At 35.6% G+C, this 27,438-nt stretch overlaps 1 protein-coding gene across 3 annotated transcripts in view; it reads right to left on the reverse strand.

Moving 5' to 3' along the window:
- Nucleotides 1–476: 476 nt before the first annotated feature.
- sov (small ovary) overlaps nucleotides 477–27,438 on the reverse strand; it is a 41,092-nt gene continuing 14,130 nt past the window's right edge. Inside the window, exons 1-6 of one of the 3 annotated variants that reach the window (XM_075300721.1) lie at nucleotides 25,256–25,664; nucleotides 22,708–22,990; nucleotides 15,726–15,792; nucleotides 6,010–15,574; nucleotides 4,794–5,942; nucleotides 477–3,116 (exon numbers count right to left, since the gene is read on the reverse strand). In XM_075300721.1, coding sequence (XP_075156836.1) covers nucleotides 937–3,116; nucleotides 4,794–5,942; nucleotides 6,010–15,574; nucleotides 15,726–15,792; nucleotides 22,708–22,883 — 13,137 coding nt within the window. In that variant the 5' untranslated portion in view covers nucleotides 22,884–22,990; nucleotides 25,256–25,664 and the 3' untranslated portion in view covers nucleotides 477–936. Of the gene's footprint in view, nucleotides 3,117–4,793; nucleotides 5,943–6,009; nucleotides 15,575–15,725; nucleotides 15,793–22,707; nucleotides 22,991–25,255; nucleotides 25,665–27,438 lie in introns of those variants that run through there. The other 2 variants (XM_075300722.1, XM_075300720.1) reach the window with 2 other exon arrangements.

The raw sequence follows: 27,438 nt of genomic DNA on the forward strand, positions 1-27,438 counted from the left end.
AATTGTAATGGCAGCGTTCTGACAGGTCTTCCGGTTCTTACACTGCGCGTTGCTTGTTTGAGGCGCTGCATTGATATTCCATGGATATTCGGCTTTGCTTGTTTGTGGGCAAGAAACGTAAAACATCTATGTTTGTTACGCTCCGGACAAATGACACATACTGAAAATGAAATCTATGGAATCCGGTTGTGCCATGTGTTGGATATCTCGTTTTACTATAAATTGGACAATAGAATACCAAAGAATATCATTGAATCTTAAACTGCCGGCTTCGCTTTTATATACTTGGAGTAAATTGCAGACAATGTACTGTTTACTACCCAATGGTATGTGCATGATTTTTTTTGCATGAGATTTTCACTTTATACCAAACACTTACACTTGGAAACTTATCACTTTTACAATTCACATAAAAATCAGACAAAACTAAAAGACTCAATTATTTTTCACATGATAATATAAAGTTTGACAATATATGCATTGTAATAACTTATATACATTTTATTTCAGTAAAATAATTTGTAAAAATATTAATAATAATAGTAAAAATCTAATATTATAATTAATAATAATTAAATGAAAAATAAAATCCAAATGTTTTAATTTAGATAAAGGAAGAAAAATAACTTTAAAATAAGCAACAGGAAATATGGGCATCCAGTTGCTCTCAATAACATAGTTCAAACAAAACCGATAATTTCAAAACGCCCTCTTACACACATTTCAATATAAATTAAAATAATAATTATATATTAAGCATAAAACTATTATGTTGTGGTATTTATATACAGTTGATGTTCTGTGGTATAGCTAATAATTAAATACTATAAGATTCCACAATATTGGAATTCTTTTGTTGTCTTAAAATTACAAGAGTCCTAAATACTTATATTAATCAAAGGGAAGTTTATAACTTATTGTTGGTTCTTTTTCAGTTCATGAAAATTTTAATTTATGGCTGGCCGGACAAGCCTTTTTAATGTGCTTGTACTGCATATAAGCCGGCACATTGGAAACATCACATTTAGTTAATTTCAGTTGACAATCAATGTTAAACAGCAGCCGAAATTTATCTATGCTGAGAGGTGTATTGATGCCTCCTATGGCTACTTTGGTATAGATCTTGGATAAATCTAAAGGTTCTGGTTTTACACCATAATATGAGAAATATTCTAAATCGGGTTGAGGTGATCGTTGAGTCGTCGTCGCTGATGAAATGCTTTTAAATGATGTATCAACTGGTTTGGCTCTTTGTTTGTATGTCGTCATATCACCGTCGGGAACATACGGATGAGGAGATCGATTGGATGAAAAAGACGTGGAGGCTTTATCATTCGGATCTGAAGATATGGTACATCTTCTTTTTTTGATACGCATTGCTTGACCCACGGGTACATTGAATTCCCAGGATGGAGAATTAAGAGAACCCATATTGTCTCCAATCAAAGATCCTGATTTTCTTTTTGTGCCCGCCCCATTTTTACTACGTGAGGAAAATTCATTTGTTTCTTCGTGACCCGAGGAAATTATTGTACATCTTCTTTTTGTTATTTTCTTCGGTTGCGTTGGCAGAATTTCCTCATTCGTATCCGAAAGATGTTGTGGCGAAGAATTGGCTGATGTATGTTTGGCTTCTATGGATTTTCTGGCAACCAGCCTTGCTATAGACAGTCTAGGTATTGGTGGTTGCTGTGATATTCTATACATTTCCTCATAGTATTCATCTATAGCTTTACTAGAACCATATTTTGTCTTTGAGAGATTTCTCTTGCTAATTATAAGGCCATTGGGAAACAATATAAACATTTGCATAAAAAATTGTCTAATTTGGTCCGAAGTAAATATATCCCTGAATCGTCGAGTTTCCTCACGATGTTCAGCATAACAATGTTGCATGCAATGCTCGAATGAGTTTTGTGGACTATTACAAAAATAACAACGTTTAAATGTGCCACAGTGATCGATCATATGACGTAGCAGGGTAGATTCTTCAACCGCATAAAACTGACACAGAGGACAACAGTATATTGTACTATTCGAAAGTTCCTTGAAGGAGAAACCCTCATCGTTGCTATGCAAATTGATAGCATGTTGAACTATAGCCACACGGTTACCAAAGATCTGGGTGCATTGTAGACATTGGTAGCAAGTTCCGGTGGAGTCACCCAGTTCCAATATATCCGTTATCTGATCATCACACTCAATGCGTATATCCTGTGGCGAATGTTGAGATTTTGCCGTTCGAAAATGTTTCTTCAAATGATCCGTTCTCACACAATGGAATGAACAATAGCCACATAGTAATCTGTGTGAGTTGTCTTCACTTTCCGCTAAAGATATGTCCGCAGCATAATAATAACGGACGTTGTGAGCACTGGACAAATGTAATTGCAATTCATGATTATTGCCGGTAAATTTACGACATTCGGGGCAGCAGACAAGTTGCATTAGACGGAAAATAAAAGGTTGCGACGATTCCAGTGGTAAACTATGGACATTTTTGTAATGTGTCGAGTACAATTCGTCAAATTGTTGACTTTTATAATTGCAATGGTAACAGCCAAATTCAAAGCCTTTTATAAAATTGCGTCGGTAATTATCTGTGAGATCTTCCGCATCATTCTCATCATCCTCATCGGCCACCAAGTTTTTGCGATGTACCTCAGATTCTTCTTCATCCTCCATTAGTATACCTCGAATGTGACGAATTCGTGTTGGATCATTACGCTGCCATAGTGGTCTCGTATCTGCCATATCGTTATCCTCCTCCGATGATATTTTACGATAGATATAACGGGCATTTCTCGTTTTTCCGGGATGAGTTTCATCAACATGATAAAGTATTTGTGAGAGTTGTTGCGAACCAAAATTACAATGAATACATTGATAGGGTAATTTGCACGCATGTACATTTTGGCAATGGTTTTGTATTTGACCTAGACTTGATGCCTTGTATTTGCATATATCGCACAACCATTTGCCTTTGGTTTTTGCATTGCTAGCTGAAGTCGTGGAAGTTGTATCGCTATTTGCTGATGATCGTGTCGAGGGTGGTGCTGAAGATGTGCTTGCTGTAGGAGCCTGATTTGCATCAGTGTTCTCTTTATATTTTCTAGCTAAAGTAAAAGATTGAAAAATGGATTTATTTTATAAAAATTTTCACAGTGAAAATGTCATAATAATATCTTTTCATATAAAAATAAGTAAGGAGTGGGACAACCTCAAATCCATTGAGAATTTATTCGGAGCTGCATAAAGGCAACAAAATTTTGGATAGAAATAAAATTTTGACAAAATTTTCTATAGAAATTAAATTTTGACAAAATTTTGACAAAATTTTCTATGGAAATGAAATGTTGACAAAATCTTCTATAGAAATAAAATTTTGAGAAAATTTCTATGGAAATAAAGTTTTGAGAAAATTTTCTGTAGAAATAAAATTTTGAGAAAATTTTCTATGGAAATAAAATTTTGACAAAATTTTCTATGGAAATAAAATTTTGACATAATTTTCTATAGAAATAAAATTTTGAAAAAAAAATTTCTTTCGCAATAAAATTTTGACAAAATTTTCTATAGAAATAACATTTTGACAAAATTTTCTATAGAAATAAAATTTTGAGAAAAATTTCAATAGAAATAAACTTTTGAGAACATTTTCTATAGAAATAAAATTTTGACAAAATTTTCTATAGAAATAAAATTTTGAGAAAAATTTCAATAGAAATAAACTTTTGAGAAAATTTTCTATAGAAATAAAATTTTGAGAAATTTTCTATAGAAAAAAAATTTTACAAAATTTTCTGTAGAAATAAAATTTTGACAAAATTTTCTATAGAAACAAAATCTTGACAAACTTTTCTATAGAAATAAAATTTTGACAAACTTTTCTATAGAAATAAAATTTTGACAAAATTTTCTATAGAAACAAAATTTTGATAAAATTTTCTATAGAAATAAAATTTTGACAAAATTTTCTATAGAATAAAATTTTGGGAAAATTTTCTATTGTATTAAAATTTTGACAAAATTTTCTAAACAAATAAAATTTTGACAAAAATTTCTAAAGAAATAAAATCTTGACAAACTTTTCTATAGAAATAAAATTTTGACGAAATTTTCTATAGAAATAAAATTTTGACAAAATTTTCTATAGAAATAAAATTTTGACAAAATTTTCTATAGAAATAAAATTTTGACAAAATTTTCCATAGAAATAAAATTTTAACAAAATTTTCTATAGAAATAAAATCTTGACAACATTTTCTGTAGGAATAAAATTTTGACAACATTTCCTATAAGAATAAAATTTTGACAAAACTTTCTATAGAAATAAAATTTTGAAAAAAAATCTTTAGCATTAAAATTTTGACATTTTCCATAGAAATAAAATTTTTTATAGAAATAAAATTTTGACAAAATTTTCTATAGAAATAAAATTTTGACAAAATTTTCTATAGAAATAAAATCTTGACAATATTTTCTGTAGGAATAAAATTTTGAAAAAAATTTTCTATAAAAATAAAATTTAGACAAAATATTCTATAGAAATAAAATATTGAGAAAATTTTCTACAGAAATATAATTTTGACAAAATTTTCTATAGAAATAAAATTTTGACAAAATTTTCTATAGAAATAAAATGTTGACAAAATTTTCTATAGAAATAAACATTTTTGACAAAATTTTCTGTAGAAATAAAATGTTGACAAAATTTTTTGGAAAAACGTTTAATGTTGATTACAAAACAAAAAATACAAACTAGGACTTCTTTCTTAGCTTTATAAACTTACCAGTAAATATGGACGAAGACATTGAACCATCTGTATTCTCCTCTTCGGTTCTTTCATGTTTCACAATATTGACTTTCGAAGTGGAATGCTTTTCATTAACATGTCTCTCTACAACGTACCGTTGATAATGTAGATAATTACACTCCTCACAACGATGCAAGAGGTAACCATGAAAACGTAAATGACCCAAAACCCGATCTACGGACATTCCTCTCTTGCATATGTCTTCGTGACAAAAAACACATCGATAGGTCATCACTTCTCCATGGAGTGTCGATAAATGTGAACGGAATATATCTTCAGATACGGTAACATAGTTGCAGGAATTGATGCCACATTTAAAACGTTTAAACTCTGGCACAAATGCGTAGGGAATCTTGTATGGCGCTTTTGTTGCCGAAGCAGACTGCTGAGTGGATGGTATCAAAGAAGATGAGGCCAAGTTTGTCATTTTATCGAAAAACTTTTCATTGCTGTTTAAACATGGTACAGGATTAACCGGATCCACACTGGCCACCATTGTCCCGGTGCTATTGGGTTGGTTGGCATTTTGTTTGTGCATTAGCAAATGCCGATACATGTTAGTGCGAACTTTTGTCTTATATTCACATTCACCACAATTCACTTCACGCTGATATATCGGAGGAATAGGCAGTAAATCAATTTCACTTGATTTGAAATGTGTTTTTGATCCAGACTTTTTACGTTGCCACTCTAAAATCAATTTCTCTCCATATTTTCGTACATCGGTATCACTTAGATCACTGGTATAGACCAGATAGTAACATGAATCTTGTATTTGCTCTGTCCCATCGGGATTGGTTACAACTTTCGCCTTTAACAATTCTTTGGTAAACATATTTAAGGTGCGCCAGTGCTTCTCGGAGAAATGCTTCAGCATTTTATCCGGATTAGAGGAAGTCTCCTCACATAAATAGCAAAAGTAACGACTTCGGGCATGACTTTTAATATGGGCCTTTATACCCGCAGGACGATGGTATTGAGCCGAACAATGTGGACATTTGAAAACATAATTATTGGGATTTGATACACCCAATGTGCTAATATGGAACATGATATGAGAATGAAATGTGTTTTCGGTTAGTTGTGTACGACAATTTTTTACCACACATCGATACAATTTGTCATCTAAAAAAAAAGGAAAACTCATCATTAGAATCCCGAAAAACAAACTTACACGAATACCCAAACATACCAGGAAAACCTGTAGCTCCCACAATTTCATCAATAGTTGCCCTTAGTTTATTTTCATATTCCTCTTCGGTTTCTTTTTGTTTATTTAATAGATTTTTATTAATTTCTGTCATGCCCATTGTATTTTTATTGGCATTTGATGTCTCCATTTTCTTACTCAAAATGTCACAGATATTTCTAGAAATTGGTGCCGTCGCCTCATTTCCACTTTGGCTTGCAGACGTTGCAGGTTTATTTGTTTTACTTATTATATGGAACCGTTCGGAATGTTTCATGTAATCGTCAACATCACCAGCTTGGTAGGAACAAAAGGCACAAGAAAAATAATCGCATTTTGTGGAGAGATTACGTCGCTCGTGAAAACGTAAATGATCACTCATGGCCACGGGAACACGTGTGGTAAATTTGCATCCGCTTGCCATACATTTATATTGGCGCGATGTAACCAATGGAGTATGTAAATCCAGATTTGAGGTGTTATCCACCAGTTCAATAGGTGGTCCTCGATCCCCTGCCACGACTAAAGGAGTTTCGCTTTCGTTATTGGTATTCGTCGATATTGAGATGTTGCTTAGCATCGAGGGCTGTATAGAAATATTAAAGTCCACCGAGGCCGATGAAGAATTTCCTCCATATTGGGTGGATACCGTTTGGGTAATTAGAAAATCTCCCGCCGTGGCTTGAGCAACAGGAACAGTTTCGGCCACAACTATGGGTCCTGGAGAATCCTCACGTGAGCGTCTTGAGTGTTCACGCTCAACACGTGAGGATTTTCTTCGACTAGCGTTTTCTAAAATATTGGATACTTCCAAGGAGGCAGCCCTCGATTCCAATAACTCCTGACGTTCCTGCTCAATCTGTTGGGACCATATATTACCCGATTTTCCCGATGATAGGGTACAAACATTGGAAATTTTGGGCAATGTGGATGAGTCCTGATGTTGATTTAAACTAACAACACTGGAAATTTGGAAAGGGGAATTCTCCCCATCCTCCACTTTGGCCCCCGATTCGACTGAGGTTATAACAAAATCATGGCCAACGTTAGTAAATTTCTCTGTATCGACCAACAAAGGCTCCGTCAAAGGCATTTCCGGTTGAGGTGGCATATCTATTGTGGGAGGTTTGGGTTTAGCATTCAAAAGGGCCCCCAAGAGTGTATTTGATTGTGGGGGTATTGATGTTGCAGCACTAGCCGGAGCGGATGCCACAGAAGGAATGGGACTTTCAGAATTCGATGTGGATAAACAGTCCCCTGTCATTCGTCTCAGCTTTATACGAGGTCTATCCTCACCATTTCCTGCTTGACCCACGGTGCTCGAATGCTGACTTGAATCAGAATTGTGCTCGATTGTAGGTCCATTCACATGTTTATCGACCATATGTTTTATCTCTTTGCTTATGGAATAATCCTGGTCATGGGGAAAACATTGAGACTGACAGAGAGCACAATACCCCTTCCACTTGATTTGAGAATGTTCACACAAAAAGTGATTTTCCAAGCCCATGGGATCACTGGAGAACAAAAACGAACAGTTATCCAGTAAACAATAAAACTTCACATTATTATCCTTTTGCGAATAGCCCACATTTTGAATTTGACTTGTACTGGAATTTTTCGTTTGTGCTGAACCAGATTTTTTTAAGGCTTGTGATGCCTGCTTCTCTTGGGCTGCTTGCTCAGATATAAAATCTAAAGCATCTTGTATACACGTATGACTCTCATCCATATGTAAACCCACCGAACCGCTAGCACTAAGATTCGAATCAAGTATGGAGGAGATATCGTTCAAATCGGTTAAAGGTTCGAGTGGTGTCAATTCGGGAACTAAATCTATGGGATCGTTACAAGGTGAGTCGGGCAACAGGTCTTCCATAATGTTAATTACGGGTTTGAAACCCAAGTTAGATACTGGTGAAATGGGCCTTTGCACAGTCTTCTCTGTATTAACAACAGGCTTGATGGTTATGGGAGATGAAGAATTTGACTGGGGTTGTGAAACTTTCTCCTTTGCGGCTTTCTTCTTGGAAAAGAAAACTAATGGAGGTATAGTTTTCTTGGATTTGTTCGGATTGCCTTTAAACATACCAAATTTCTGGAATATGCCTTTGTTTTTATTTTTTTGCAAATGACTAGAAGAGTTGTGCGAGTTTGTTGAGTTGGGTGCCGATTCAGTTATTTCAATATCTTCCCATTCCTCATCGTCACTTATGACAGTTATTTCCTCATTATTTGGAGAATTATCTGCATGCTTTTTATTTTGTTCTTGACTTGATGATGATTTCTCCATATGCTCTTTTGCTTCTTTCTCTTCAATTTGGTTTTTATTGTTGTTTGAAGGTGCTGTTGCATTCTCTTGCAAAATTTTTAGTCTTTGACTCAAACGTTCAGCCATAGAGGTGACAACAATGGGGGGTTCATTTGATGTTTGTGGGGCCTTGTCTTGCTCATCAATACTTACAATAGATTGGGCCAGTATTTTAATGGGACGTATATTGTTTTCAGCCTCCGTTGTCGATACAAATACATTTGATGAAGGACAATGTCTCTTGGAAGCATCCTCCTCTATATCATCCATCTGATCATCATTTGATTTACGTTTGTTATGTTGAAACCCAATGTTAATTTGTGTGGTGTCCCCAGGACTTTCATTCGAGGATGCCGCTACTTTAGCTGCTAATGTTAGTAATTCCTCTTGGGCATCTCTCGAATTATCATAATTTTCTGGAAGCGTTGTTTTCTCATTGTTTTCTTGTGCTGCCAAAGCGGCCAAAGAGAGGAGTTCATCTTGAGCCTCTTTGGCTTCGTTATCTTCGCTTATTATTTGACAATTGAAATATGAGCGAGCCATATTGTTTTTGTTTAGTTCCTTCAAAGAGCATTGATCTTCTCCACTGAGTACTAGGGTATATTTTTTAGCTGCAATTTGAACGGAAGGAGATGTTACATCCGTCAGAGATGTTGAAGGACTTGTGGGATCCTTTGAGGAGGGGCTAAATTTCTTGGGAGTTGTCATGATATTCGTTTCTTCTATTTTAGAAACAGGTTCCACTTTCTTTTCCAATTTGTCATTTTCACTAGCGGGATTACTTTCTCCTTTTTCAACGTCATTTGGTTGCATAGAAGATTTTATTGGTTTTTTGGGTTGAGTTTTCGCAGATGATGATTTTGCAATTTGAGCTTTGGGAGGTGGTGTTAATGTACTTACTGGTTTTGCTTCATTAGCTACATTTTCTCCCATCGATGATGGTATTGGCTTTTTATTTATTGGGGTTGGGGTTTTACCTTTAGTTTTGCTCTCTGGCTCTAATACTTTTTTCGTTTGTTTTTCATTTGCCAGGGGTATGGCCTTATCATTGGCAATTTCTTGTTTCTCGTCCTTATCCTCTTTCAAGATAGGAGTTTTTCGGAGCACATTATCAATTTTATCTTTTGTTATGTCCTGTTTTCCATCAGAGATTCGGGATTTTTCTCCATCATTTTGCTCCTTCTCGTTTAGATTCTCCTGTGACTCCTTGTTTACCTCCACATCATTGATATGAATTTCTGGTTCTCTCTTCTCCTCCACCTCTCCCACCGTCTCATCTACATCATCATCTATATCGATGACTTCTTCTTCTTTTGCTATAACCTCCCTAGCTTTTTCTTCTCTGGCAAGAGCCTTGTCCTCTGGTACAAGTTCCACACCGGAATGATCAAATATTATTATGGTATAACCCAAAAGATCAACATTTTTATGACCCAGCATATGCTGTTCAATGTAATGCCTCTCCAAGCTGGCCCTTTTGATTTGAATGAAATTACACAAATGACAGACATGAGCCTTTATCAACTCTCCCATTATCTTAGCCACCGAATTGATGGCGGTGGCACCCTTACAATTGGAGCTAATATGGCGTCGTGTACTGGCCATACGATTGCTACCCCAGTGACATTTCGAGCATTCGTATCTATACTCGGCGGTATGGTTTTGAAAATGTTCCAACCACAAAGGCATTGTGGTGTTGTAATATTGCAAACAAAATGGACATCGATGGAACCAAGATGGCTGTCTCGGGGTTCGGTCAACACCAAACAATGGCTTACTTAATTTACCCTGTTTGAATTTTTGCACCAGAATGGGTGCCAGACGTGATATGTAATTTTCGCCATGATGAAGTTTATAATGGGAAGAGCATGAAATTGCCAATATTTTCTTATTACAAAGCATACACCAAGAGGTATATTTCGATTGGTTATGCCAATGAATATTTGTGTTCTTAATCGTATCCATAGCGGTCGATTTCGTTTGCTTCTCTTCGACTTCAGGCTCTTCGTCACTTTCTGATGTTACACTCTCATCGGTGTTGTAGGCTCTCAATGGATCTTTGGTAAGTTTACTTTTCTTGCTTTTCGGACATGGTTTATTGTTGGGGGGTTTTCTTTTATTATCTTTAGCTGGCATTTCATCATCTTCTAGTTCCTCTGGTAATTTGATGGGGGTATGGGGTTTAAGTACAGGCATTTTTCTTCTGGTTGGTGTAGTGTCTTTAACTTTGCTGCTGCTGCTGGTTTCTGGGGATTTGTTATCCATTTCTTCGGCATTCTCACTCTCCTCATCGTTGGCCTCTGCCGGTTTCGCACTCCTTAGAGATCTTCTTAGTGGCAAAGTGGTTGTATTATTTGCCTCTTTCAATCGGCCAGATCTCCTTTTGGAATTGCCCACGTTTTCTGTTTTGAGCAAAGCTGTAGGCTGTGCAAATTTTTTATTGGCCGAATTTTCTGTATCATTCTTTTTATTTCTTTCGTTCATTAGTGTGCACATTCGTTTACCGGTTGCGGTAAGTACACCCTCACATATGAACATGTCACGTATATCCTCATTCAATCGATCCAATTCATTGCGTTTCTTTTTAATGGTAGGTGTATTTCTACCTGATTTTAGATTTTTACTTAATTTTGAATTCTCCCCACCACTGTTTTCATCTTCATCATCATCATCATGATGATTGTCCACTTCTTCTTCGTCAGCTTCACTTTCGCCATCGTTTTTATGGGATTTGGTGGTTTTAGATCCTTTGGGGGTTTTGTTTTTTGATTTTCTTTCCGATTTCGCCGTTTCATCTTCTTTAGCTTCCTTATCTTCATCAACATTTTGTTTGGCTGTAGACTCAATTGCCGATTTGATGATTTCCAATTTATCTTCGCTTAAAATTTGACCCAATAAACTTAAGATATGCTGTTTATCGGCATTGGGTTTGATGATTTCCTGTACAAATTCATTTAAGAAAGCATGGCGATTGTTTTCATCTTCTTGGGGTGTAGGGGTAGGATTAGAAGATTTACTTCCACCACTACTGCTGGGCTCATTGTCATCGACATCCTCTTTCACAAGCCTTAAAGCCTTAGATGTTGTAGGTGGCTCTTCACCTGGCGATTCGGTGGATGTACTCGATACAGCACAAATTTGATGTTCTTCATCGGCAATGACTGTAGTCGAAGCTGGGGTAGTAGATGCTTCTGTGCATTGTTCTGTGGATGATATTGACGATGTTGTAGCTTCGGGTTTTATAATACTCTCCTCTTCCTCCAACGTCTTTGTCTCTATTTGTTCCAAGGGTTTTTTGGTAATTTCTTTATTTTTCAATGACACCAGTTTCACAGTTAACTTTTTACCCTTTTTCGGAATTACTGGTTTGGTTTTGGATGGTTGCTCAGGCTTTGTTGTCGAATCATTTTCTTCGTCTTTGGGTTTTTTAGTAGCCTTTTTGTCATCAATTTTGTCTTGCTCCACTTCGCCAGAATTAAATTTAACATCATCTTCTGGGGCCTTATTGGAATCTTCCTCTTTCTCTTTAGTGTCTTCACATTCCTCCTCCATTTTGTTGGTTTTGCATTCAGTTTTTGAAACAATTTCTTCCAATTCATCTGCTGTTGCCTTTTGCGCTTTGGCTCTTGTTGTTCGTGTAGTTTTGCTAGATGCTGGAGGCGTGCCGTTTGCCGTTTCTTTTTTACTTAAATGTTTAAAAACATTAATTGCATTTTGGGTTTCATTAAAATTAATCGAGGCCCGTGTTCTCCGCTTGCCAGTGATAATATTTTGTGTTGATACCGTACAATTGTCATCGGTTTTTTGAAACATCTCTTCTAAATGTTTATTACGCCTTTGCGTTTGTCTCTCTTCCTCTTCTCTACGTTTCTTTAGTTTTTCCCTTTCTTCAATATCCTCAAGCATAAGAGCATTTGCCTGCAGTAATTTATCTTTATCTACAAGAGGAGCACTTCCTATGGACACCATGGTGCAACGTCTTCGCATTATTTTTTGTGGTTTGAATTCAGCATCGGAAGCAAATTTAATAGTATTGGCTTCGTCTAGGAAACGTTTGGTATTGGATATAGGATTTTCCGTAGAGGATTTATTCAGGGATTCTAAATTATTATTTTCGATTTCTTTTTCTGGTTCATCATTGGCCACTGGCTTTGGTATATTTCTTGGTCTACAACGGGGATCACGTACGTTTGTAGATTTTTCACTTATCATCGTTTTCACTTTTTCATCTTTCTCCGTTACAATATCATCATTCTTTGTCATCGTCTTCTCTTTTTCCTCCTCCTTCTCTGCCACAATTTCATCACTCTTAGCACATGGTTGTTCAGATGTTTCATTTTCAGAATCCCAATTTTCTTCGGTATCTTTAGGAGGATTTGGTGCAATACTTGGTGCAATATCAATGACTTTGCTTTTCTGGCCAGCAGCTTTTTTAGTTTTCCCATCATTGTTTGTAGTTTTTGGCGTTTCTTTAGTCTTATTAACAACAGGTTTTGGGTCTCCAGCCGATACCTTTTTCTCTGCAATTTCTAGGGCAGCCTTTTTTTCCATAGGTTTCCTTTCATTTGTGGGTGGTTTATTTATCTCTGTTTTTCCCTGACTTTCTTCTGACTTTTTCTTCGGTATTTTAAAACTCAACGTGGCCTTGGGAAATTGTGTTGTAAAATTTTGTGTTCTATACATTTTATCCAAAGTTGATTCTCCTGCCTTTGTCTTGCCAGTTGCATTTGCCGATTTCTCTTGATCCCTATTTTTTTGGTCTGTAGTTGGTGGTTTCGTTTTATCTTGTAACTCGGAAAGCTTCTTTTTCTCTTCAGCGGCCTTTTTCTTAGCCGCTTCGGCTTCTTCAAGTTTTCGTTTCGCCTTGAAAAGAGCTGCTCTCATAGCTTTTCTATTTGCTTCTTCCATGGCCTGAGTTCTTTCTCGTGACTCTTTAAATTCCTTATATGTTTGGGGTTGGGGCTGTTGTTGTTGTTGTTTTGATTTCTTTGACTCAAAATATCGCATTCGTTCACGGCTATCGTTTAAGGAAGTATTAAAGCGGTTACCCACCGAGGAATTGGAATTCAGATACGAAGGTGTTGGTGAAGAAAATTGATCCATTGCTGGAGCAAATGAATTAGAAATTGGTGCCACATTTCCATAGGGATTAGCCCCAAATGGAACATGACTCGTTGGATGGGCAAATGGCGTAAAGTTTGAGGAATTTCGGCACAACATATCTGGCTTAGTAGTATTCCAATTTCCGGTCATATCATGTTTGGGAACATTGGGAATAAACATGCGATCCATTGGACCAGCCAATTCTTCGGGAAGTTGATTTATACTTTTTCTACGAAATGGCCCTTGCTGTTGCCTATGCGTTTCCCATGATAACGGTTTATCACCTCCTTTATTTAGGATGTTATTATCTGTATCAGAATCCCAGTTTTCCTCTGACTCTCTTCGTGGTGGATTAGGAACAAAGACATTTTTTATAGCAGGTGGAAGGTCTGGTGTTTGACAAATACTCTTCCTACGTGCCATAGGTGTTGGCTGATCTCTTTTTTCTATAATACTAGTAACTGGAGCCGGAGGTCCTTTATTAACCCCCCTCGGATTATTACTATTATCTTCGGGATCTGTGTCCCAGTTTTCCTCTGGAGTAATATATGGTTGTGGCGTACTCAATCCTATTGCGGGCTCCGTGGTTTGCGGTATTTGCCTTGCCATTCTAGGATCATTCCTAATTTGTCCTGTATTGGCTGCTGGGGCCATAGGATTTTTATTTATCACTGTATTTAATTGTGGTTGTCGTTTCAATCGTGGATCATTTGCATTTATACACGGTAGAACATTTACGCCAACTGGTGGTAGAGGTACGCTCATTTTTGATTTTAAACGTGGATCGTTTGGATTGTTGCTAATCCGTGAACCAGATTGTTGGCTGCATTCACTGCCATCGTTAGAGGATAAAGACTGTAAACGTTCTTGTCGCGGATGAGGATTATATTTAAGAGCTACTCTTTCACTGGTTAATGATGCAGGACTTCCACTTGTCTCTACACTCTTAGTTTCCAAGGATGGGGAACTGGAGTCTCTCATCTGTGGAGAGCCAATCTTTGTTATTTGAGCAAATTTTTTGCGTACAATGTCTAAGGAATTTGGAAGGTCTTCGCTGGGGGGTTTCTTTGGTCTACGTGTTCCTATCTCAGAAATATCGGGAGGAACATATTCGGCTCCAGACTCTTTCAATAGGTTATTTATATCGTTGACCGACAAAGGTGGACTTTTTAATACATCTGGTATAGATGTTTTGCGGGTTGGTACTATGGGAACAGGTGGCGATTGTAGATGTCCTACAGATTGTGGTATATCATCGGGAACTTTATCACCTAAACGATGGAAAACACCTGATTTATTTTTACAATTTTTCTGAGCTTCATTATATTTTTCCCATGACTCATCGGGATTATAGGCATCGTCATTAGATGGCGAGTTAATTAAGTCAATGCTATGCAGGCATCTTTGTTGATCTTTAATTGGTGGTGAGTTTTTAGGTTGTTGATAACGATATTGATGATGCGGGGGAAAATGCCGTTTGGTTATATCTTCGGAAAGTGGTTCTGTTATGACCACTTTAACAGTTTGCAAAACTGAGGGTGATGTTGTGGGCTTCGAACTAGCGCGAGCATTTTGTTGTGAGTGCTGTTGGTGTTGTTGTTGATGTTTCATAGCGGAATGGGTATGCAAATCCTTTGCAATACGATGAGAGTGAAGTGGAGTCTTGTGTTCGGAAGAAGATTGATGTGAATTATCAACATCGGGACGTCGTTGAACCGATTGTGTGGCATCGTTACGATGTTCTTGATGATGTGGTTTTCGCTGTTCACGATTATCTTGAGATTTGTGTTGCAAAGCATCTTTTGCATTTACTGAAGATCGTTGTTTGTGTGAATGGTGGTGACTACTACGAGTATCGTTTGAACGCGATTTATGATCACTGGATGTTTTCGAAGTACTGGGTAGTTTATCCTCATCGCAAATATCTGCAGACTTTCGCCTTTCGGTAGGAATGACAACTGGCTGTATGTTACTATCACAGTCAACAACTAATCGTTCTGGAGAAGGACTAGCCGGTGCTGAGTCGAATCTCTTTTCCGGTTCCTGTGGTTTTTCTGCCTGCACGCTAGGTTTCCCAGCTTTCGATGAAGTTTCAGCCATTTGAGTATTATTCATTGGGTTTTCAGTTTCCTCATTCTGCAAGAATGATGAGTGCTTTACAATGGTATGGTGGTAATAAGGAAACAAAAAAGAAACCAAAACGAAAAAAAAAATAAGAAATTGTAAGAAAATAATAATCATGCCCGTAATTCGGGTGTGATGAAAATAAAAATTGATTAACACGAACTATAATTTCGATATTTACCTTCTCAATCTTAGCATGTAATTTTATTAGGACTCCTTCACATTTTAGCAGTGTTTCTATTTTTAATCTGAAATTTTATAAAAGAAAATGTTAAGAGAGTCAAAAGACAATGGAAAATGGAAAATGTTATATATGTTATCTTAGAATAAATTAATGGCTAAACTCTGTAGTGAATTTTTTCTGTAACAGAAGTAAGATGCAAGTTTGGTGCGAAATCGAAACAAAATGTCCCAAAAGCGACTTGGGGAATTTTTTTTTTTTTTTTTATTATTAAACATCAATACAAAGGAAGCCACTAAAGGCCTATTATACATGTATTGTAATAAAGAAGCTATGTTAGATATTGTAAAACTAATTTTAAATACCTAGAAATTATTTTATAACAAAAGTATATGGCTCCCCAGCCACATGAATATAATATAATTAATACAAAAAAGAATAAAAAGTCCTAAAAGTGCCAGACATCAATGCTTCAGTTTACCGTACTCATATTATTCAAATAGTCAATTAGTTTCCTTCTATATTCGTTACAAGAACAAGAGAAAACTTTTAGATCAGAAGGCAATCGATTCCACAAACGAAAAACTCGGACCAGAAAGGATTGTTCGTATATGTTAGACTGAATTCTCGGTACATCAATCTGTACATTTCTTGTTGAATTAATAAATGTAAATTCACGGGTCAAAACTTCCGGCTTCCCGTACTTAAAAATTTTGTAAAAGTGAAAAACAGACTTCATCTTAATATAGTTCCTGAAGGAACATCCTAAGATATCAGGAATACACTGGTTAACTAGATCATGATCCCGAACCCGTAAATTGAACACATATCGGACGATCTTCCTCACGACTCTCTCCATTCGATCCAAGTTATATGACCAGGTCCCGGAATAAACCTCAATACCGTAATTAAGCTGAGACATCAACAAAGAATGTGCTAACCGAAGACGAACATGCTTTGGCGTATATGCACGCAGAGCATATAGTCTCCTCAAAGTCAGACATACCCTATTACCCATATTATTTATTCTTTAGAATAAACAATTTGTTTTGAATATATTCACTTGAATTGTTAATAATTGACATTTTATATCAATTTTTTAGCATAAGTATTTATTTATTTATTTTTAAAAGTATGAATTGAGAGATGAAAATAAATTCAGTAGGCGATGCAATAGTCATTAGAAAATTTATCGACAATTCATTACTACATATGGTATATACCAATTAACATTGAGTATATAAACGTCATTCAAAAGCTTATTTTTTGTCTCCCAATCACGAAATGAATTGATCCAATTAATATTTAATTGAAATGTCTTCAATCACAGAAATGATAGCACCAATCACCAAAGTCAAACAATTAATTGATCCAATGAAAAACATGATCGATACAGTTAGTTTTTGTGATTGATTTTTATATCAATTAAAAAATTTGTTAAATCAAATGAATATTTAATGAATGTTTGTTTCTTTTTACACCCTAAACCACATAGTGGTCAGGGTATAATAATTTTGATCTGCAAAAAAATGTGCCTACCAGAAATATTGATTTTAGACCCCATAAAATATATACCGATCGACTCAGAATCACTTCGGCATTAGAACCGAAAATTATTATACCAACTGTAAAATTTGGAAAATTGTCCGCAATTTTGTATGGGCTCGATATGCCAAGCAATGGACTTGGAAAAATCAAAATTGTGCATGGAAATATAACGAAAGAGACATTTTAAAGAATTAATTAATTTCAAGAGCTGCAGAATCTGGATTTGTGTGGTCGTGGCTCTTGAACGAATAAATAAAATTAAATAATAAAGAGAAAAACGGAATAAAAATAAAATAATTAAATGTATAGCGAAAGAATGGGAAAAACTGCTGTTGTAATACAATTTTAAAAATTTAATCACATCTATGGAAAGAAGATTGCAAGCTGTAATTGCTGCAACTTAAAGGCACAGAGTTGTTCATAAAGGTTTACAGAGTTGTTCATAAAGATAGTAATTATGGGGTGGTGGAATGTCTATTTGCTGAAGTTGCGTGTGGGGATGATGTTATGTTAGTTGGCGTTGTTTATCTCCCGACTGGAGACCTCGCGGCGTTGGATGCGGAGGTGTCTACCTTGGTTGTAAGGTATAGGTCTGTGGTTATTATGGGGGACTTCAACAATAATTTATTTCAAGCTCCTACTGCAATGGCTGTTAGGCTGACTTGCAGACGACTTAATTTGTCGATTCGCCATAATTCGCGGCCCACTCATTTTGACTCATTTTGGGAATCGACATCGCTAATAGACTATTTTTTGGTGTCTCATATGGGCAATGTAGATTTTTCAGGTCGGGTATTGTGCCCTGGCATTTCTAAGCATGCGATTATATATGTATCTCTTGGCGTGATGGTGAATAGGAGGATAGAGGATATTGTGGAATTTATTGATTATGGGGCGATTGCACCCGATGTTGTTCGGATTGAGGTTTTGTCCATTGACTTTAGCCGTATGTACGCTACATCGGACATTGATGTGCAGCTGGACGTTCTCATGGCGGTGTTGTATACGATAAATTCTTTGTTTCCGGTGAGGACTATCAGGGTGAGGTGGATGGTTGGTTCAATGTGCCTCTCATATCTTACCACCTATCTCTTCTGGATTTGGCATTTAGGGCTTACTTGGAGGATAGAAATGAAGATAATTGGAGGGTATTTTGTAGAGTGTGCAATAAGGCAAAGGCTGTTGTGAGGAGAGCCAAGAGGGAGGCTCATGAGTCTTTATTTTCTGTGCACAGTGATGCTAGGAGTTTATGGAGGTGCATTCGAAATAGAGGGGTAGTTGATGATAGATATGACGAATATGTCGATATTATTGATTTTGGCCTGGACGATTTGAATAGGAGGTTTGTTGACAATCAGATGGTGGACGCGGTGGCACAGGATGAAGTTGATAGCGACGGTGACATGCACGGTAGTTTTGGTTTTCGTTGTATAGCTACGCAGGAATTGTTCTCGGCATTTTCGGCGATGTCTTCGAATGCGGCGGGGTGTGATGGACTTTGTTTGAAGTTCTTTAAGGTGATTTTCCCTCATGTAAGCGAAGTTTTCTTGCATCTGGTGAATACCATCCTTATGACTTCTAAGTTCCCTTCGGATTGGAAGGTAGCTAGGATCACCCCGATTAGGAAAGCCACTGGTTCTGGTTCTATCGATGACTTAAGGCCGATCAGTGTGCTACCTATTTTGTCGAAGGTTGTGGAGCACGTAATGCGTCAGCAGCTGGTACCATATGTTGAGTCTATCCTTAGTGATTGCCAGTGTGGGTTTCGCTCTAAGCGAAGTACTTCTTCCTTGCTGGCTGGCCTTACTGATCAGATAAGGTTCAGTATCAGCAACAGGAAGTTTTGTGTTCTTCATTCATTGGATTTGCAGAAGGCGTTTGATAGGGTGGCGTGTCAACTTCACCCTCCGTCGGCTCTATAATTGCGATTTAATGTTGCCGCGGGATGTACGGATTAAATTGGTTCATGCGTTGGTGATGTCGGTGATCTTGTATGGTATGGAGGTTTATGCAGGTTGTGCTGGTTATAACTTAAATAGGGTCCAGGTTGCGTTCAATAATGCGGTAAGGTTTATTTATGGGGTCAATCGATTTTCTCATATAGCACCATTTGTTGAGCGCTTTGTGGGGTGTTCGTTCCACAGTCTCGTATCTATTCGTAGTCTGATGCTGTTTTATAGGGTATGGAGGAATCAGTGCCCTTCGTTTTTGACGCAGTCACTTGTGTTCACACATTCCTCGCGGAGCAATCAATTGGTCGTGCCAAGGGTCGGTGTACCGTGGTAGGCTATTGCAACACTTTGGTTCTGAGAGCTTTTGACGCGTTGGTATTTTTAGTAACTATTTTTTGTTAGTTTTGTGATTATTGTTTGCGGTTAGTTGGGGACTCTGGTGGCAATATTATAATTACTGCAACTACTATATGAACTATTGTTAATTTGTCAGGGGGTTTATTGGTATACTGAAATTTGTTACTACATATATTATTACTATTGTTATGGGTTTCGGGTAAGATAAAAAGATGTTTGCTATTTTTGTGATGGATTATCAATTTCTTAATAGTATAGCGAACTGCTTTGTATTCTTAGGGCTATATAAATATCTACTTTAAGAATTTAGGGTAAATATTAAGAATTCTGCAAATCTGTTTTGAATTTGTGTATTTTTTAGTAGACTGTATTGTAGTCTGTGTAATTTTGTTATAATTGGCCATTGGGTTTTGAAATTACAAATAAAGTATGAAAGAATGAATGAAATACTGAGTAATTTCTATAAGATAGTCAAAAATATTTTCTAAAGAATTATTTGACATAATTTTTATTATGAAATTATATATAATTGTCCGTTTTTACTTATATTGTTGATCTTTTTTTGAGTTTTCGTTCCTTACAAAGCCGAAATACACAAATAAAGAACACCAACTTGGAAAATCGATAAAGTTTTCCCACTATGCATTGTTTAACTATTTTTTTAAATATTTGTTTGCAATCTGTATAACAAGGCTAGAATTCCTTTTCTATATTATACATTTTTTGGGCTCTATATGCTGATATATTGTGAAAAACAAAATTGACTTTTAAATATTTGGTAGTGTTTTTAGATAATATGAAATAAGATGTTTTGTCAAATGAATAATTTGCAACACACATTAAAGAAAATCAACATATATCGACCTAAAAAATCGTGTTGTTTTTTCGAAACATTTACATTTAACAAAAGAATATATTTGGACACATAGTGATATTTTGTCCAAAATTAATTTGATCGATTTTTTGCATATGTGAAAACTGCTGCTTGGCAAATGCAAATAAGTAAAATACCCAAAATGCAGATTTTTCGATGTTTATACCTTCCGGTCTAGATCAAAAATTTCCAATATGTTACAATTTATATATATTCCAAAATATCGTAGAGAATTGAGAAAAAACAAGTTAGAAGGAATTATAGCCAGAATCAAAATGTCCACCGTTCTTTTTTTATAAATTTTGGAAAACTCGATTTTTTTTTTCAATATTTTAAAAAATTGATTGGCAAAGGCAAATTTCCTATTTTTTTTATAAATTTGAAAAACATTTTTGACTTTTTCCAATTTTTAAAGCGCAAGATTATTTAGTATGAGAAACGCAAAAGCAAAATCGTATTTATGATCTATAGGTCGATAGATATGTATTAAAGTAATAGGAAAATTTTAGTAATTTTTACAAGTTTTCGACTTAGCAGTGGTGATTTTACAAGGAAAATGTGGGTATTTTGGCCTAAATCGGAAAAACATATATATGGAAGCTATATCGAAATCTGAACCAATTTCCCTCAAATTTCACATGCATAGTTACTACGTGAATTCTACTCCCTGTGCAAAACTTCACGTAAATCGGTTTACAACTTTGACCTCTGTGGTCATATGACGGAAAATCGGGTGAAAGATATCTGTGGGTATATGAGCCTAAATCGAAATCGAATGATATATTCCGGAACTATATCTAAATCTGAACCGATTTAAACCAAATGTAGCAAGCATAGTTAGAATGTTAATTCTACTCCCTCTGCAAAATTTCACATAAATCGGAGTAAGACTTTAGACTCTGTGGTCATATTAGTCCAAATCGGGCGAATGATATATATGGGAGCTATATCTAAATCTGAACCGATTTCAATAAAATTTATCACACTTGACTACACTACTAATTGTATTCCTAGTGCAACATTTCCATGAAATTAGGGTAAAACTCTGGCTTGCACAACACAATGTAAGTCCATATCGGGCGAAAGATATATATGGGAGCTATATCTATATCCTTGTGCAAAATTTGAAGCAAATCAGGACAAAACTCTGGCTTTTGTGGCGTTCCACATTCCAGTGAAACCACTTAGAGAAGCTTTGAAATCCTCAGAAATGTCACCAGCATTACTGAGGTGGGATAATCCACCGCTGAAAAACTTTTTGGTGTCCGGTCGTAGCAGGAATCGAACCCACGACCATGTGTATGCAAGGCGGGCATGCTAACCATTGCACCACGGTAGCTCCCGGCAGCTATATCTAAATCTGAACCGATTTTTTCCAAAATCAATAGCGATTGTCTTTGAGCCAAAGTAAAACTCTGTGCCAAATTTGAGGACGATCGGACTTAAACTGCGACCTGTACTTTGCAGACAAAATTACATATACAGACAGACGGACATCGCTAAATCGACTCAGAATTTAATTCTAAGACGATCGGTACACTAAACGGTGGTTCTCAAACTTTTCTTTCTTGGCGTTACATACAAATGCACAATCTTATTATACCCTGTACCACAGTAGTAATGAAGGGTATAAAGAGTTGAAAATCCGACTCATATTCCAAAAAGTCGATTTTTCAAAAATTTTAAAAATGATCGTTTTTTTAATTTTAAAAATATTCATTCCATGATTTCAAAAAGTCCACTTTTCAAGATTTTAAAATTTTTCGATTTTTTTTTTAAATTTTTAAAATCGAAGTCAAAGACAATATATTTTTTTCTAAGCAAAATTTTTATTTTAATCCCTAGTTGTTGTTGTGTTGTGCAAAATGTATACAAGAGCCTTTGATGAGAAGACTGCTTTATAAGATTTTAACATAATCAACAGCTCTTTAAATTGGACAAACTACTGATACCAATTAGACCACAACTGTAGGTATTGTCTTTTCGTGATTTCTTTTTTTTACTTTTTTTATTGGCTGGGGAGACTTGTATTAAGAAAAAAAAAAATAAAATGATTGGAAATAGTGTTAAAGTCAATCTTCATTTGTTGAAAGTAGGCTCTAAAAATGAAATATTTACAAAAGTTGAATAACGTAGACATATTTTTATTTTCCTCGTACACAGTTTTCTGTTAAATTGCCTTGTGGCATATGTATGACAAAAAATGCTATAGATGAATTAATTCTAGCTGAATGTATATTTTATTACTTACTTTTTTGTTTTATTTGTTAAAAGTCCATATAACATTTCCATCTTCTGAAGTTGCGCTTTGCGCGGATTATCTCCCTGCTGGTCATTGTTGACTTTGAGTTTCTCAATGACCTTTTGAATAAAGGGAATATATTTTTGCATTTCATTGAATTTGGCATCATATTGCGCATCAGTCATTCTGGCTTGATTCTACTAGTTGATATCTTAGCTCTTTATTGGAATAAATATTTAGGTGAAGCCCTATCTATATTGAATTACATAGTCTTTTGAGTTTGTGTGAAGTTCTGAAATGGAAAAATACATGCTTTGTGATATATTATTTTATTATAATTATTATTATTTTTTTTAATATAATTTATCAAGACATTGTAGTTGCATAGTTCTATATTAAAATAATAATCATACAAAGAAAAACAAATTGAACAAATTAAAACAATTGAATCCCTGCTTATAAAATGTCAACAATGTTTTCAGTTAATTTTTTTAAATATTTATACCGAAATTAATTAGGTATAGGTTGATACAAAGTATATATGTATATCAGTAGGAGTAAGGTATCTACATAAAATTTTAAAATTCTCTATTTGATTTTATAGATTCTGTGATATGTCCTTCAGACTTAGCTATAATATAAAATGTATTTGATACTTTAACTTATGAGAGAAGCGGCACCTGTGGTATCACATTGGACTATTTATCCAACATTCGGCATGAAGCCGAATCGTGTAAAATTGGAGAGCAACTGGGCACCTCACGCTTAAATTTCAAGTATGTTAAGTAATTTGGTGTGATAGGTTACTTTAGGTGGCAGCCCGATGTATCAGGCTCACTTAGACTATTCAGTCCATTGTGTACCACAGTGGCGAACTTCTCTCTTATCACTGAGTGATGCCCGATTCCATGTTAAGCTCAATTACAAGGGACCTCCTTTTTATAGCAGAGTCCGAACGGCGTTCCACATTGCAATGAAACCATTTAAAGAAGCTTTGAAACACTCAGCAATGTCGCCAGCATTACTGAGGTGGTATAATCCACTTTTTGGTGTTCGGTCGAAGCAGGAATCGAACCCACGACCTTGTGTATGCAAGGCGGGTATGCTAACCACTGCATCACGGTGGCTTGATTCAAAGTAAAAATTTTGGCGGAAAGGTCCCGGGTCTTGAGAAATAACCTCTATCAATATTTTGCTCTATAACATGGTGTCGTTGTACAGCTGGTGCCAAATGGTAGTAACCATCGTTAAAAGCACATGGGAAAAGTGCTATTAGCAACCGTATATGTCTATGTTGGATATAGACAGAATCCTAAGTGGGCTAACGCGAAGTTAATGGGACATTGGTGGTTTGAGACTTTCTCCTATAGACAGAATCCGAAGTGGGCTAACGCGAAAGTAACCATGGCCAGCGGCCGTATGGAAAGAATCTAAAATGCGCTAACATGAAGGTAAAGTGGAATGGGCGACAGGCCTTAGGCCGAAGTTTAAGACTTTCTCCTATGGACAGAATCTAAAGGGCTCTAACGTGAAGGTAAAGTAAAAATTTGTGGCAAGCCTTCGGCCGGGGTTTAAGACTTTCTTCTATGGCCCGAATCCAAAGTGCGCTAACGTGAAGGTAAAGCGAAATGGTTGGACGGCCTGGGGTCAGGGTTGGAGACTTTCTCCTATGGATAGAATTCAATGTGGGCTATCGCGAAAGTAGCGACATTGGTGGCAAGCCTTCGGTCAGGTTTTGAGAGTTTCTCCTATGGACTGAATTCAAAGTGGGCTAACGCGAAATTAGTGACAGGGGTGCCCGGCCTTCAGTCGGGGTTTGAGGTTTGTCCTATGGACTAACGCGAAAGTAGTATCATGGTGGACATGGGTGGGTTGGGCCTTTCTCAATGGGCCAAAGATTAATATTTTTTGTATATATTGAAAATAAAAAATTGATAAATTTGCTAAAACTTAAGCTATAGTTACAAATTATAACTTAAATAAAAAAGGCAGAGGGTCTTTGGTACAGAGGAGGAAAAAGAATAGGTCATAATGGAAGGACATTTAAAATACATTAAAATGTTCAACAAAATTGTGGCCAATTTTTTTTTGTTATATCTCATAAACTATAGTAAATATTTACGAAAAGTTTTCTGTGATTAAGAGCACTTGGGACCAACAAGTTTTTTCAGATTAAACCAATAATGACTGAGATGTAGCAAAATTTTGATTAAACTTTTAGAGGTTATTGCTCAAGACCCGGTTTTTTCCGGTCCAAAATTTTTACTTCGTTAGAATCAGAACGCCGAACTACATAATATACATGGAATTTAAGCAATTTGGCGAGGAGGTGCCAGTAAATTGCAGTTAAGCCAACTGTGATATTGGCTTGTTTATGGTAGGTAACACTTTTTTTCGACAAACGGATGGCAGCTCTAATTCAAATAATTATGTAGTATCTATCTTTTATCCTCTTATCTCAAAAATTTGCATAAATTTTATAAACATGCGTAATTATGTACTATTTACAACCTACAGGTTTTATTGTTCACATGAAAAATGTTTCCTCAGTACTTACTAAAATCAAATCAGCTTTCCCATCACATCGGACCTTTCCCAACTCCTTCAAGCGCACGAACGCATTATGGTAGATTTCTACTTTTTAGCTTTATTGAAAAAATCGCACAACACGTGTAAACTCAAAGAATTGCTTAACTGCGGACACTAAACAAGGCATATAATCGCGATATGCGTTCCTTATTCCCGGTAGATATATAAGGCTTACAAACCGTCACTCAAAAATTCAACTGGGAAAAACGATGTATACGATGGATTATTTCAAGATATAATATACATACGTTCAACATTAATAAAAAAATATTAAGTCGATGATATTTTTGTACACATTTAAGCAAGGACTTTTGCCATAATACGAAGAAATAATTTTCCACCAGCCGAAGTACTTTTACCAGAAGCCCTCTATTCTCTTATTTTCCTTCCCGTATCGCAGTTTTTGTTATTGTTGTGTCGCTTGTCAAAATGCTTTTTGTCGCAGATAACAAAGTCAATTGAATTGCAACGGCGGCCAACATTGTTTATTGGCGGGTAAAATTAAACATTTTCACAAACAGCATAAGGTAAAAACATGTAAGCAACTGGAAATAAAATTGCCGAGGCAACCAAAGAAATACCTATACATTAAGGTGGGTACTATGTATGTTAAAGAAAATCACTTTATTTTCGTTGTTCTTTTTTTTAATAATTAAAAAATATAAATGAAAACAAACGTATTGCTGTTAAATCTTGGAAAAATTTAAATGAATAAACTGAATACAACAATTGAGTAAAATAGTTTGATTTACTCTGCTAGCATTACAAAGTTCCATTTCATCCTCATCGCCACCACAGACTCGTAAGTGACACTACAACAATCGAAAACTTTAATGGGGCACTATTGTTACAAGAGCCATTTTATATTTTGTGGATCACCAAGCGCAACTATCTTATTATCTTAAAATTGTGAAAGATATATTGATGAAAAATTTTTGACTTTTCAAATGTAATCAAGTGATAGCTTTTCAGATATTTTTCCAGACACGTTGCCTCCATCAAAAATAAACACTGATAGACGCTTGAGCATCAGCCGTATATAGCAGAATCGCAACTTATAAATCAACATAATTGCTTTTTAAGGCATTATGTTTAACGTTTTTTTATTCGTATAAATGTTATACTTGGAATAATTTATACAATTTTATTAAAATTAATAAACATCTAAATAATCGTAAATTACTTGACCACAATGATTCCTTTACAACTATCTTAAAATGTGACGGCAATTTTGCGACGAGTTTTGGATTTCGCATACGATTGTTTTCGACGTGGGGGATTCTAAGAAGTGCCGTCATATTCAAAAAATGTTTTTATTGGTATAAATGTTATACCTGGAATAACGTATACATTTTTATTCAAATTAATAAACATCAAAACAATCGTATTTTACTTGATCACAATAATTCTTTTACAACTATTACAAAATTCACTTTTTCTGATAGATTGAAGGAGTCTTATTGGCGTCGTTCTAAATTGATCTAAAAACTCACTTAATAATTGCACTCATGCGATACTTTTTTGTAGTAACTTCTCAATAGTGACGGCACTTTTGCGAGAGGTTTGGATAACGTAAACAACGTTGTGGGAATTCGCAAAAGTGCTGTCAAATTCGAAAAATGTTGGCAGGGTTAATGGTTAGTACACAATTCGTTTCTGCGAAAAATTAATATCATTTATCACCGCAAATAGGGTCGCAAACTCAGGGTTGTTAGCTTAATGGGGTTAACTTACATGTCTGCCTATTTTTCCGTGCGAAAGTTCCATAATTATATCAATATGTGTTCAAAAATGATCAAAATAAAGATTCCGCGCAAATGGTTTTTATATGGAGTATAATAGTTTATCGCTCTTAAGCCTTGTACTAAGATCACGTTTTCGCACGAAAAACTGTTATACTCCATATTAAAAAACGTTAGCGCGGAATAAATGCGAAATTTTTGTTTTGAGCATTTTCAAACACATTTTTATACAACCCTGGATTTTTCGCACGAAACAATAGGCAGGCATATTATTTCGCATAAATAAGTTAACATCCCTGGGTTTGAGACCCTATTTACAAAGATAGATTAAGATATTCGGGTTTTCGCAGAAACGAAGTACTAAGCTTTAAGCTTAGTACAAAAAATCACGTTTTCGCACGAAAAAATG

The sequence above is a fragment of the Haematobia irritans genome, chromosome 3 (genome assembly GCF_050003625.1).
Source record: "Haematobia irritans isolate KBUSLIRL chromosome 3, ASM5000362v1, whole genome shotgun sequence".
NCBI lineage: Eukaryota > Metazoa > Arthropoda > Insecta > Diptera > Muscidae > Haematobia > Haematobia irritans.